This window comes from Cyrtonyx montezumae, unplaced genomic scaffold, assembly GCF_038088225.1.
Source record: "Cyrtonyx montezumae isolate F1298 unplaced genomic scaffold, pur_monq_1.0 scaffold_8, whole genome shotgun sequence".
NCBI classification, from domain to species: domain Eukaryota; kingdom Metazoa; phylum Chordata; class Aves; order Galliformes; family Odontophoridae; genus Cyrtonyx; species Cyrtonyx montezumae.
In genome coordinates this window covers 31,379,257-31,393,674 of record NW_027072089.1, presented here as the reverse complement: position 1 = coordinate 31,393,674, position 14,418 = coordinate 31,379,257, and the positions used below count along the sequence as shown (strand labels likewise).

The 14,418-nt window shown below is 36.6% G+C and overlaps 1 protein-coding gene across 2 annotated transcripts in view; it reads left to right on the top strand.

Annotated features, from left to right (window-relative positions):
- CUNH8orf34 (chromosome unknown C8orf34 homolog) overlaps window positions 1-14,418 on the top strand; it is a 157,385-nt gene that overhangs the window by 111,147 nt on the left and 31,820 nt on the right. For both annotated transcript variants that reach the window (XM_065753167.1, XM_065753166.1), the window contains exon 9: window positions 9,661-9,746. In XM_065753167.1, coding sequence (XP_065609239.1) covers window positions 9,661-9,746 — 86 coding nt within the window. The remainder of the gene's footprint in view (window positions 1-9,660; window positions 9,747-14,418) is intronic.

Sequence of the window (14,418 nt, the reverse complement as noted above, 5' to 3'; positions counted from 1 at the left end):
CTTAAAGGAATTCTTAGTTCTTTCGAATGTTCTAATCTTGACTTGCAGTAGCATAAACAATAGGAGCATATTTGAAAATGAAATTAATATAACTGTTTGCCTAGTCCTGAAGATTATTATACTGTTTACCGCCTTAATGGAGGGTGATATCTATTTCATTCTGTTTTAATTTGTAGAACTGACAAAACGCATTTGGCCTCTTCCAATAACTTAAAAAGCCCTAGCTGTTCCACACTTCTTTTCCCTCTCTGATGTGTGCCTTGCAAGCTAATTCTTTACTGTGATGTTTATAGATTCTTTCTGTTTGGTGCTATGCTGTGATGTACATCAGCAGTAGCAGTTCCTTCTAGATGTGAATAATACAGGGAGAAAACCAACAGCTCATGAGCCTGGGGGAACCTGTTGTTCATAGTTTGAGGCTCTGGATAACACTTTAATGTGGATCTTGAAGTCACACACACACACACACACACACACACACACAACTCTTTCACAAGTCCTGGAAAAAAATGTTTCACAGGGGAAGAAAGAGTGTTAAGTCTGAAAAGACTGACAAAGACTGTAATTTTTCTCCTGTGAGATAATAGTTTGAAGCCAGCAGCAGATAAAAGATTGCCGTAAGAATGGCTTAATTCCCCATCTTGTAAAAGGATTAGATAATTCAGTCTCTTTATAGATTCCTTACTCTGGGAAATATATTTCCACTTTCGTTTCTCCTCAGAAATAGCTGCAGAGAGTACTTATTTAAATGCACAAAGACCTGCATTCAGGCATCATGAGAAGGCAAACTGCACACAGAAAAGATTATTTTGCAGGCTCTGTCAATGTGTAAATTTGCTCAGCAAGTGAATATTCTCGTTTTACCAGCTGAAAGCATTATGACTGTGAATTATGTATTGGTGATATGGCAACTTTCCACAAAAATCTTTGAAGAGTAGCTGGAGAAAAGTGCTTTTAATTCACACAAAGGGAATGGAATCTGTTTTTTAACTATGACTTCTATGAATTTGCAAACTGTTTGCAGTTTGTCTGCAACCACTAAGAAATAATGTCCTTGTGTGCAAAATTAAGAGGTTGTGATGCCACTACTATCAATGAAAATTGAATAATTAATGTTAGACTGTGCCTTAGATCAGCTTGTAACTGAATGCTGTCTATCTCACATAAACAGAGCCAGTGGCAATAACAACAGACTCCTGCCTGTGAGCTTTGCACCACTGGTTTAAACTGCATTTATAAGAATTACAAATCTCAATCACAGAATATGCTAATATGTTGCTATGCTTTATTTCTTACACATTATTCCTTATACATTAAATATCTGTATTTATTCATGTATTCTTAGAGCTTAATTTTGGAAATGTCTGCCTTCCTGTATGATGTTCTGCAGGATAATCCAATAGTCCTCATGCTTCATTTCTCTTCAATGCAGGTACCTCATGTATTTTGGTCTATAGTGTAAACAGACACTATGACACTGATTTTTCAATACAAGGTGCCATGTTGCAGATCTTTCCCATTGTTATTTAAAGCTCAGGAAGTGCCACTCCCTTTACTTGATGAGTTCACAGTCCTCTGTTGCTTGTCTCCATAGATCTAAGACATTTTTCTTCTGTACTTGAACTGAAATTTGTATTAACTTCTTTTGAAACCTAGTCTTCATTAGGAAGCTAGAGTGTGTAGATAAAACAGATTGGGGGTTTCACAAACAGAAGAGTACTTTGTCCATATATATACTTCTAATAATACTTAATGTATTTTTTTCCATTACATTAACTGGCATAGTTTATAATAATGGAGAATTCATGTATTTTTTTATCTGTACCTCTGAATACACTAAGAATCTTGCTGGAACGGTTTTAACATTTTTATTTTTTGTAAAAGACATTAGTAGAAAAAGTAGTATAGGTCAGAAATTCCTGGCATTATATTTAGGTGCTGGAGAAGCACTGGATTTTACACCAGTAACTGTGTGCAGAACTAGTGAAGACAGTAAGTCAAGGTACATGAGATCAGAATTTGGATCGGTATGTTTGGGAACACTAAATGAAAAAAGCTCATCATATTATAGGCAAGTCAGGACAAATGATTATAATGCTTGAAGTATTGTTATGGTGTGGTGTTGAGGTTGCTAGGGAAAGGTACAAGAAAACATTCAGTGTAACCTAAAAGCAGGTGGGGGCTTTCAAGACTTTGCTTGTCTGACCACCGTTGCTATAACATCCCTCACATTATGACTATATATTTGCTTTAGGGAAGTTATAATTCAGTATCACAGTGATATCAGAGAAAGATGTCAGATGAAGATGTAGTGTTTAAAACAACAGAAAGGAAACAGATGATTTGAAGAAAAGAAAAAAATTCTCATATTGACTGAGATTTCCTTTGATTGCCAAAGAAACGCCATCATAAGTTTCTTCTGTGAATAAGTTTGTGTTATTCTTCAATCTTACAAAATGTGCATTATGCTTTTTGAACTGAATGACTAGCTACTTCAAAAAATAAACTAACTTTAAATCATTAGGATTTCTTTCAAGAACACAGTTGTTTGAAGCAATTTAATGAAGATAAGCCATTCAACAAATCAAAATCTTTTACAGTAAAATTCTAATGCAAATGTGACACTACATCTGGTTTTCAGAGCTGGAAACTATTCTTTGTGATTGTAACTTTAAAATGTACACTGATCTTGGGTGAATCTGAAAACAGTTTTACTGTTCTTTTTGCTGAAAAATCTAGAGGGTTTTTATTTTTTTTTCTCAACTTTCCTCTGCTTCTCACTGTGTTTATCTAAAAAAAGTCACGAGTCTTCAGAAAAGCATATCAGGAATTTTCCAATGACATGAATGTTCTTTAGGAAATAACAATTTATAGTAACTGAAATATTTTACAGAAATCACCCAAGTTCAACCAAAATTAGCTGGCAGAGAGAATGGCTGGAGCTACAGACTGCAGATGTGTTATTTCTTACTCTCACCACGGGTAGTGCCCTACACTGTCCTGAAGTCTCTCAAGAAATTTTTATTACTGACAAAGATGGTAGAATCATTTGCATTGTCTGGAATTAACAGGATTTCAGGGTTTCTTCTCAAGTAGAATTGTTGTTCACCCCTAGGGAACATCAGAATCTGGGAAGATTAGATCCATAAAAAGAAGTCACATGATCACTTACCAGAATCTGAAGGCCAACACATACAGAGTGATTAAGAATTCCTGCCTTGTAGTTAGTTATTTGTGTGGTGACTAGAGGAGAGCTTGTCCAAAAAATGCAATACCTGCTTGTGTTTAGATTTTTCTTTTTTCTTTTTTTAATTTGGAAGGGATAGGATCATAATTAGAGGGTTGAAGTTTTTAACCACTATATTTGTGGCATATGGGCACATCAGTTTGTCAGAATAGTATTAATATAAATACAGTCCCAATCCTTCTGTCTTGTGAGCCACCACCCTCCTTTGAGGTTGAGTTCCCTCTCCTCAGTATTCCATATGACACTGACAAAAAAAAAATTCCCAAGGAAAGCCGCTACCATAATCTAACACAAAGTAGTTTGTAATATACTTTTATTTAGTAGTCAACAGTCAGTTATCAGAAACATTTCCATTTCTTTGTTTTCACTTTACTTAATTTCTCCTCAGTAGAGCCAGATGTCAGAAACTGCCTATGCTTTACAGTGTTTTTAAATTTCTATAATCTTCTCTGATGTGGACCTTGAAAGTAATTTTCTTTCTCTCTTTTTTTCCCAATCTACTAATATTTCAAGAATTTTGTTCACAGATGAACGTTTTTAATTTTATTATCCTGCCATAACAAGGAGTATAATTTCATTTACTGCTAATTTTAAGACTGTCACAGGACAACAGTGCTGATATAGGAAACAGTCATAGTGTATGCTAACTTTAGCAATTTAGAGCAATAGAGGAATCCTTAGAAACGAATTCATCTTAATCTATATGTGTAGTCATGTACAGAGTCAAATTGCCTAGGGAGGTGGTTGAGGCACCATCCCTAGCGCTGTTCAAGAAGGGTTTAGATGAGGTGCTAAGGAATTTGATTTAGTAGTTGGGTAGGGATAGTGATAGGAGGATGGTTGGACTGGATGATCTTGTAGGTCCTTTCCGAACTTATGAACTTATATAAGCATACCTATTGCTGCTCTTAAAGCAACTCTTTTACCTGTTAAAAATCAGTTTTACTCAAGCAAAAATAGTTCCACAAATTTCAAACTTGAAAATGTGTACCATATTTAAGTTTAGAGTAATAAAAATTTCAACTTCCTCCAGTGTTTTCTGTTACTTTTATCTACAAGTTATAGTTTGATTGTGATGCCCTGCTGCCTCAAAACTCTGCAGCTGTATTAGGAAAGATGCAGATGGAGGAATCATAGTATCTCAGGTATTACTCTCTCCTTTCATCTTAACTAATCCCATTCTTTCTTATTTACCCATTGTAATCTGTCATTCTGGAACACTGTTAGACAGATTTTTTGATTCTGTGATTATGATGATTAATGATTAATGATGCATTGTTTATAGTACCGTCTTTGCTTCTAAGTGGGATCATCAATCTAAGTCATTATCTAAAGCAGCAATTACTGTAATGCCAAGAAGTTGTCTATACATTGGACATTGATGGGTATCAGAGAGATTTGAAAGCAAGACCCCTAATTCTATAAATAAATAAAAGAACTGGGGAATTGAAATGACTTGACACACAGATAATTACAGTATGGAAGAGCAATAAGCTCATCTGGACTTTGGATACTGTCAGTGTTTATTTTCTTGACAAATATGACAAGTTCTTGGAAGAACTACTTTTCAGATAGTAATGATGAGTTTCACCACGCATTCTGCTTAAGTAATATCAGTTTGAAGGCAGCATCACTGGGAATTATGTCCCAGTGAACTGTGACAGAAAAAGTAGGTGTCATTTCAAGGATGTTTATATATTGCAGAGATCACACCTTCCTCACACAGGGGTTCTTTCCCGTGTCTACTTCTTTATAACTATAAATCAAATTACATAGATAGCTCCAATTCTGGCATAATAAGTAGCATGTTTTACATTGTCTAAAAGACGTAATGGTAAGTTAATGGAAAGTTACCTGAATTTCTAATGGTGAGTATAATACTGCTATGGAAGTTTTATTGCTGACTTTAAAAATACTTCACAATACTTAATCATTCCTTCTTTAGTACTGACAGAATGCTCTTTGCATTATGCAAAAGTATGGAAGAATCTGACACTATGCTCAGATGCAAGGAAGCAGTACAATCTGAAAAATAAATGATGTGTTGAATGACTGTTCAAGCTGAAAGCAAAGCTAGTCTTGCAGTATGACTGCCAACTTATTTCCAGCTGCTAAGTAATTCTGGAAGAAAGATCAAGGTGCTCTTTGTGTTCACTCTTGATACTTTTGTTCTGATTGCTATAAGGATGTTACTGTCCCTTTGAAACTAGGATGGGAAGATGTGGAGATTTCTTTGAAGGGCAATAATGTTAATTCACGAGGCATTTAATCTTTAAGATGTGCCATTAGAAGAGCTTAAGAATATTTCTTAGAGTGTTAAGGGTGGTTCTTTTTGAATGGTCAATCACAAGAGAAGGTTGAGACTTGGCAGTACTTGATCCCTCTCTTCCAATTGGACTCCTCCAAACAACTACTCAACAAAACTTATCTACCAAGCAAAAAATGCATGTATGTAGTGAATCCTTAGCCCACCAGTATAGATATTGTCCTTGTCACTAAATTCATGTTACAAACAGTTACGTTTCATATTTAATCCCTGTAAAATTCACTAGGAACATTCTGTCTTCTTAGAATCATATAATCTTAGAATCACCAAGGTTGAAAAAGACCTCCAATTCATCCAGTTCAACCATCCACCTACCACCATTATTTCCCCACTAAGCCATATCACTGAGTACAAAATATAAGTGTTTCTTGAACACCTCCAGGGTTGGTGGCTCAACCACTTCCATGAGCAAACCATTCCAGCACCTGACAACTCTTTTGGAGAAGAAATTTTTCCTGACATACAACCTGAACCACACCTGGAATGACTTGAGACCATTCCCTCTCATCCTATTGCTAGTTCAGGGGGAGAACAGGCTGACTCCCACCTTGCCACAGTCCTCTTTCAGGTAGTAGAGACCAATAAGGTCTCCCCTGAACCTCCTCTTATCCAGACTAAACAATAGCAGTAAGACTCCTCGTAAGACTTGGGCTGCAGACCCCTCACCAGCTTTGTTGCCCTTTTGTGAACGCGTTCCAGGACTTAAATGTCTTTCTTGTAGTGAGTGGCCCAAAAGTACTCAAAGTGCAGCCTCATCAGTGCTGAGTACAGAGGGAAAATCACTTCCCTGCTCCTGCTGGCAATACTATTTCTGATACAAGCCAGGATGCCATTGGCCTTATTGGCCACCTGGACACGCTGCTGCCCCATGTTTAGCCAAGTGTCGACAAATTCCCACAGGTTGTTTCTTCACAGTCTTCCAGCCACAGTGCTCCAAGCCTGTAGCACTGCCTTCAGTTGTTGTGGTGCAAGTACAGAGCCTGGCACTTGGTCTTGTTAAACTCAATCCCATTGGCTTCAGCCCCGCTATCCAGCCTGTCCGGATCTCTCTGGACATCCTAACCCCAGGGAGGTTGACACTTTGAGCCAACTTGGTGTCACCTGAGCACTTACTGTGGGTGTGCTCAATCAATTGATATCTCTTGAAAAATATCCAAGTAGAAGCATTTGTGGCCATTCATTTACCTTTTTTCCATTTTCAGTTGTTTTGCATCAGAAGGAACTGGAGTAGAAACTAGTATCTGGAGTTCTCTAGGGTGCTCCTGCTTGTACAGGCAGCAGGATGAGATCATAGTCAGTTTTTCTCCACCCCTGTAATCATAGGGATTTACAGAATAATGTATTCTGAGATGTTATCAGGTAGGCAGAATTGTCAGGGAAGTTCTGAAGATGTTAAAAAAAAAAGTAGCATCTTATGTTAGTCAAAATTGAGTTCTGTGCAGGTTATTTCACAAAGTCTTATGCATCAAGTTGAGATTCCCATTAAGCAAAATAGTGCATAAAGTATTAATAAATCAGTAAACTTTAGGTAGTTGCTTTTGTTGTTCATGATGTTGGTTTTGAAGAGTACGTATTGAAAATAACGAGCGAGAATTTCAAAGCTAGTTTGGAAAAGTTTGACTCCTCTTAATGCTTTAGTAATATGAGGATTTTTTTCTAATATGAATCTCCATGTACGGTTGTAAGAAGTACATAAATAAGTTGAAAATTTAATGGGAAGCTGAGGCCCAGATACATGGAACATCTAACTCATTCTCTCACCCAGCCATCAATATCTCCAATTCACCCAGCTGTTTTCTTCTATGGGGGCAAGTAATGAAATATCTTTTCTTACTAGATCCATTGAAAATATGTTTTTGTTGTTTTTTTTTCTATGAGGCGTAGTATTTTCTTAAATATTTAACATAATTTAATGAGTAACATGAGAATCATTTAGGTTGTTCATGTCTAATTTCATTGGGTTTGGATTTATGAAATCTCATAATGGAAATGCGTTACAAAATCTGGAAAATTCTGATGGGTTACAAGAAGCTCCTATCTACTACTAGAGGTAATAAAGCAGTGCAAACAGAGAAGGCAGGAGTAGTTCTGCTTTTAATAAATCACAGGATGGCTGCAGAGGAGAATGCATTATCATTTTGGTTCCTATGATTTCACACATATCTTTATAAGCTTGAATACATGCTTTCAACATGTGTGTGTATGTATGTAATATTGCAGGACAGGGCAATTTTAAAATGAATGAAAATAGTGTGTTTTTTGAAATCTTCATTACATTTGAAGTTTGTTTTCTCCCTGTTTAAATGTCTTTATGAACTTAATTTGCTTCTGTTTTACTGTTGTCTTTTAAGAGCTTGCAAAATTTTTGAATAATTTGCAACTGCAGCATACAAACCAGCTATAGAGTTATAAAGGATTTGTAGAAGTCAAATTTTCAAAATTAGCGTTTATATCTTCTAAGTTATTCTTTTGTTGCTTTAAGAAGTTTGGAGTTCTGTGGAACTGCCTCTTCAGGTCAGAGTCATGAATTTATATTAAACTTTCTGTCTTAAAAGAAAATAAAAGTAGGGGAAAAAATTGGGGAAAAAGATAATTTTTGAGAAGATGGATTAAATAGGTGTGAAACTCATAAAATGTGAATATTGGAAAGGGCTAATATGGAGGTTCTGCTTGGTTTCAAAGGTTAGCTGAAAGATTCATGTAAAGTGGCTGCAGAGAGTGAGAATGCAGAGTGAAACTCCTTTCAGGATATATTTATTTCCTTAAAGTCTTACTTCGGTGCCTTCTTAGAATTCCTGGGCTCTGCAAAATTGCATTTTCTTACTCTTTTCATGTCTGAATAAATTCAAGATAAAATAACCTTTATGCAAATGACATCTGTATTGCTACAAACCATCTCTTCAGAGCAAAGTCTGTACTCAAGATACATCGGAGTCTGGAGGATAGTGGATCTCTTGGGATTCTCATTTAAAAAACATCAGATATAAGGACTATTTTTGTAAATTACTGTCAAGACACTGCAGTCAGCTGATGCAGGAGGAAAGGCTGAAGACAATACTTGCCATAAATACTGGATATTTCCTTTAAAATTAACAAAGAAGGAGGAAATACCATGTGTGTATTTTTTCTGGTGGCCCTATGGCTAAGGGCCAAACTCCCACGCAGCTGCTTCTTCACTCACTGCCCTCAGCACAACAGGGGGAGAAATTATGAGGAAAAAGCTTGTTGGTCAAGGTGAAGATGGGGAGATTGCTTGCCAGTTACTGCCGCATGCAAAACAGACTTGCTTAGGGAAAATGAATTTGATTTATTGCCAATTAAGATAGATTTGGCTATTGAGAAACAAAAAGACAAGCATTTAGATCACACTTTTCCTCCCCTTCTTCCCAGGTTCAGCTTCACTTCTTCGTTTCAGAGTCCACTACCTACATCCCCGAGTGGTCAGTCCCTAACAGTTTCTCTGGGCCGCTCCATTATGGCTCTCCATTCACCAAGTTTCTTTCAGGAAATACCCACCTGCTCACATGATCTTTGTGGTTTTCAGTGGATACCATGGTCCTCTCCCCTACCTGCTGTGCAATATCTGCTTCAGTGCCTGAAGTACCTCCTTCTCTAACTGTGATGTTCCCTCTGCTGTTTCCCACCCTTTCCCTTTTCCCCTACCTGCCTTATGTCTTCTACTTTTTCCTAAATGCATTTCCCCAGAAGTGTTGCTGTGTTGGCATTTGGGAATAGCCATGTCCACTGGAGCCAGGTGGAAATGCGTATGTCCAGCATGGGATAGCCCACATCCTCTTTTCACTAAGCCCAACCCTGGCAGCCACCCTGCCGCCAACACCTTGACACAGTACAATCGTGTTCAGTTATTTATGCCATGTAGAATTCATTTGACTGTTTTTAAAAGGCTAGTTCTGGTTATTATATGCTTTGGAATGATATGATTGGACCACGGATGCTGACTTTTCAGCAAAGCTACTCTTCCTATTAGGACAGTGTTCTGTATAGGGTATGTTGTCCAAATTAAGATTTTTATGTATCTTATCTATGGAATTTGCCTATGTTTTTGTTCTGTTTTTCCACAATTTAGATTGCAAGGAGATAATATGGCTGAAAGGCCAGAAGATGTCTCCATGGTATCTCAAAGTTCAGAGCCAGCAATGTCAGACTCTGATGGTAAGTTAAATATTTGCTGCACATCAAAAAACAAACACCACCATTTTGTACTTAAGAGTTAACTTTATATCTGCAAGAGAAGATTAAACATTTCCAGAGGGTGTTCCTGCGCACATGAACTCAATCATTTACATTTAGCTCTATTACAAGAGTCCATAACATAGTTTTGGCCATAGCCAATTAGCACTCCAAAAAACAATTCTTTGTCGTATTTTGGGAAATGTCTCAGGTCGGTGTTCTTGGGTCAGTATCAAGTAGACAGTTTTTATGTTACACAATATTTTGGATGTAACATAGCTTAATAGGACAGACATGTCCTTTCCTTTGCCCAATGGCCTGTATGCTAAACAATTGTCTTTGAAATATTTAATTCACTTGTACAAATTAATTCACAGAATTCAAATAATACATAGGAAAAATTTAACTAAAGAAATTCTCCTCTGCTTTTTAATTAAGCATCAAAATTGCTTCTGGTCTCTCTGAGCAGTGCTGGCAAGAATTAAAAACAGGATTAAAAGGAGTTTGTACAAAAACTCAGATTTTTTTTTCCTTGTGTGTGCATAACTAAATGTTGTGCTAATTAACAGTCAGAACACAGCCCATTTTCAGTTTCTGCTCTGGTTCTTGAACAGAACACCTGAAATCTAATGAAAAAAAAACCACTTCTTAAAGGGTATCTTGCCAGAGAATGCCCTGCTTTTTTGAAAGATTAACTTAATGAAGATTATCGTAGCTGTCACTGAAATGGAGGTAGGAAAGAATAGAAGTTTGGACAGAGATTCTGCAAAAGATAAATCATTCAGTCTATTCTCCTACTTCAGGGCAGAATCAACTGAGTCTATGAACTGGAAGATTTGATTTGTAGTTTAGTCTTCAGTAGCTGTAGATAAGTTAGCCGCGTTGATTAATTAACTAAGTAATTTATGTTATTTTCAATTGTCTTGCTAAATGTCTGTTATGTAATGCTACTTGGCATGACATCAACCTGAGCTTTTATTCGTTTATCACATTTGTAAAGCAACGTATCAACATTTGTAACTAATTTGTCTTTATATACACATATCATAAACTGATTTGGTAAATATACATGGTTTAATACAGTTATACAGTTCATTTTTCCTTTCATTTGTCATTGTCATTCATTTGTCACTTCATTAAAAAAAAATAATAGTGTATAAAAATCTCAAAATATCTTGCTCTCACTATTTTGTTGAAGATCATCAGTGAGAATGACCCAGATTACTAACTTAAGTCCTTTCAAAGGAAGGCAAAATTCTTCTGTTATGAGATCAATCCCTAGGCCAGGAGGTGACGGTGGTTTGTTTGGGATAGGTTATGGGATATGTACAATTGAATATGAAACAATTTGTTTTGAACAGGTAGATCTCTGCTTTCCTTTTCCTTTTCTGTGTACCTGTGTTACTGTAGTGGTAATGTAATGCCACTGCCCCTTGAAACTGTAGGCTCATTACTAGTAGCAGAAAGTAAAATGGTAGCCTGATGCACAGTGACAAAGGTACTGTGATTAAAGAAGATGAAACTGACAGAAAATCCTGGATCCTGCGTAACAGTGAAGCTGAGTTTTTCATGGTCTCAGAGTATGGACCAGAAGAGTATTGTAACCACTTTACACACCTCTGGGTATTCTGTAATAAGTATGATTAAAAGAGAGAGGTTTTCCTTAAATACAGGAAATAAAACTGAGGTGGTGAGGCAACAGGATTCATGTTGTTATATCTCATCTATCTCATGTTTGTGAATACACATGAACCTGATAGCTGTATAGCTAGTAAACAGCATTACCTCTAGGGCAAGAAGGCTGAGGTCAGCAGTAAGATACTGCCAAATTTCTGACAAGAGGCTCTCTCAGAAATATTCAGCCTTTCACAGTTGTGTTTGTTTTTTTTTTCTTTTTCCTAAAATGTTAGCTAGTAATACATTTTTATTTAAAAAAGAAAAAAAAAAAGGCAAAAAAAACCCCCACATCTGGATTTTACAAGAAGGCAGAGACTAGAAACAGATGTAGAACCCAGGCAGCTGCCTACTCTATCTTTCCTATAAATGCACCACAGTACTTCTTTTCTGCGTATCTAAAATTATATATGTGGAAGATGATAAAAGGTATTGTTAGAAAACTCAAAATAGCCATGGCATCATATTGGACTTTAAATTTGAGTTATGTCCTAAATGTATGTATTATATCATTAAAAAGACTGTCAGGTTTCAATTACCAGGTTTATTTGATTTTATTTTCTGCTCTTACCAATTGGTTGATGCCAATGACCGAACTGAGAGAACTGTAAGATGCTAAGTGCTGATGTAAACCATTCCTTCAGGAGTGTGCAAGCAAGGTGCTAATGTACAGCAAACTTGAGACAGCTTTCCTTAATGATTTCTTTCTGGGTTTGTGAGAAATTGTTAAGTTGTTCGATCTGGAGCATCTCTCTTGTGGATTTCAGATGAACCAGGTTCAGAAGTAATTGGCTGCACATCTGATCTAACAGCCCTTTATAAATAAGCTTACTAAAGCAATTACATATAATAAAGTAAATGGAGTAACCTATGTAAAAAGATCATCTGCAGCATCAGGCACAATACTGACTCCACCAACAATCTCTATCTGGCTCTAATTAACCACTGCACTGATTTCCCTCTAGTGCAATCCTACTGATTTGAGGAGAGTTATGTTTTATCTAAGCAGTAAAAATGAGAGGAGAATCAGGACTTGAGATCAGACAGCACAAAATACTCTAACACTGCTACTTTACTATTCTAAATAATACCCATCAAAACTGTTTCTCTTTCCCATTGGACTATTTCACAGGAAATAACTCAGGATTTAATAGTTCCTGATTTTGATTAGTGCACTGTAAACTTCCCCTGTAGATGCCAGGCCTCCTGAGTTTGTCTCATGGATCAGTTCACCTATAAATCTTCCTCTTCTGTACAGGTAGATACTGCAACTGGATGGATCCAGTACAGATCTGTGCCTGACAGCCTCCATGGTGCTTTCATGGTGGGGGAACTGTACAGGTCATATATTAATTTGTGTTTTTTTGAACTTGGATATAAAGAAATAGTACAGCTAAAAGCATGTGTTCGTTTAATCCTGGGTGCCTCTAAGTACAGTGGGATCTTGTTTCGCTTGTTTCAGTCTCTTTTGCTGGCAAACACCATATAGACCTAGAGTGAGAGCCACTGTACAAGGCAGGAAAAAATGGAATTATTGCAGAGATCTTTGCAGCCAGTGCGTTCTTGTAGAAGGCTTAAAATGCAATACCTCATGAGGGGGTGAGCTCTGAATGTTGATGCCTCGAAAGTGTAAATCTTTAAACTTTTTAAACTGCCCAATTAATCTGGAAAGAAAAAAGCTGTTTGTGGTGTGAGCAGTATACAACACCACATATTTCTGAGGTGTGAGCTAAGACTTGTTTTTTTTTGTGGCTTTTCTTGGGACAACATATTTGGATTGAAAATGTTGGCTTATGTGGTGCTATGCCACAAAATGCTTGTGGTATTTCTTGTTGTATTGTTATTAGATCTACAGATTGTGCTGTGATACTTAATATTTAGTTTGCTAAATATATATTAAGTAGTTTTCACAACAGTAATTAATTCCCTACCAATCAGGAGCCATGAGTTCCTATTATTTACAGTAAACCAACTCCAGTTTCAACCTGGTATGTTTGAAAATAGTGGGATATGTAGCTTCTACAGTCTGCTTTGTATTAAAGTGGCAGTAATGTACAAAGTTCAAAACAGGCATGTGAATGGAAAAGTTTGAAATTTGGGAAGTTCCAGTTGGTACTGCATGACTAAACACATATATATATATATATAAGGATAAAAATATGTGCGATTTGAACCATGGCAATGGCCAAAATGTGGCATCATCTCTCAGTTCTTGGTCAGTTCTCTGACCACTTCTCTATATTGCATCATCACCTCTTCTTCCTCCACTTTCATTTGCATTTGCACTGAACGTGGTAACCATAGTTGCTGTGCTTCAGTGCAGTTGTTTTCATAATAAGTATAGTCTGAGATGTTTCACACATCTGGGCACTCTGGAAACATGAGGATCTCCCTGCTAAGTGCCTGAATAATAGCAGAAGATCAGGGCATCTTGCTTTTGAGATAGTTTACAAACAGCATCTATGTGTCTGTAAGGCTAACAGGCAGTGAAACTGCACAGTGTGTCATTAAGAAATTTCTTTCTCTGGCATAGGTACATTAATTGTTCTTTAAGACACTGCATGTGTGTCAGAGTCATTCTGGATTTCTCAACCAGTTCTTGTTAACAAGTGTTGACAGTTTGGGCAAAAATTGCCTGTGTGGCCTTTAAACATTGCCTAAAGTGATTGGAAACTGACTACTCCATTGTGTAGGCAAATAATGTTTAGCTTTAACAGTAAAAATAACAGATAGCCGATGAAACTGCAGGAAGATAAATGAAGCTTGCTTGTAGCTCTATTAGTGTTAGAGGCGCTTTTCCTCACTGTATTAAGCTTATAACTTAAAATTTGTCATAAATTAATATCCATTCAAATGTAACTAGGAAGCATTGCTTTTTTGGTAGTTGCATTTACCTTCCCAGCAGTTAATTTATAAGTACTGTATTTTCAAAATGACTAATGGTTATTTAATGCAATTTATTTCTTTTCTACCTCATTGG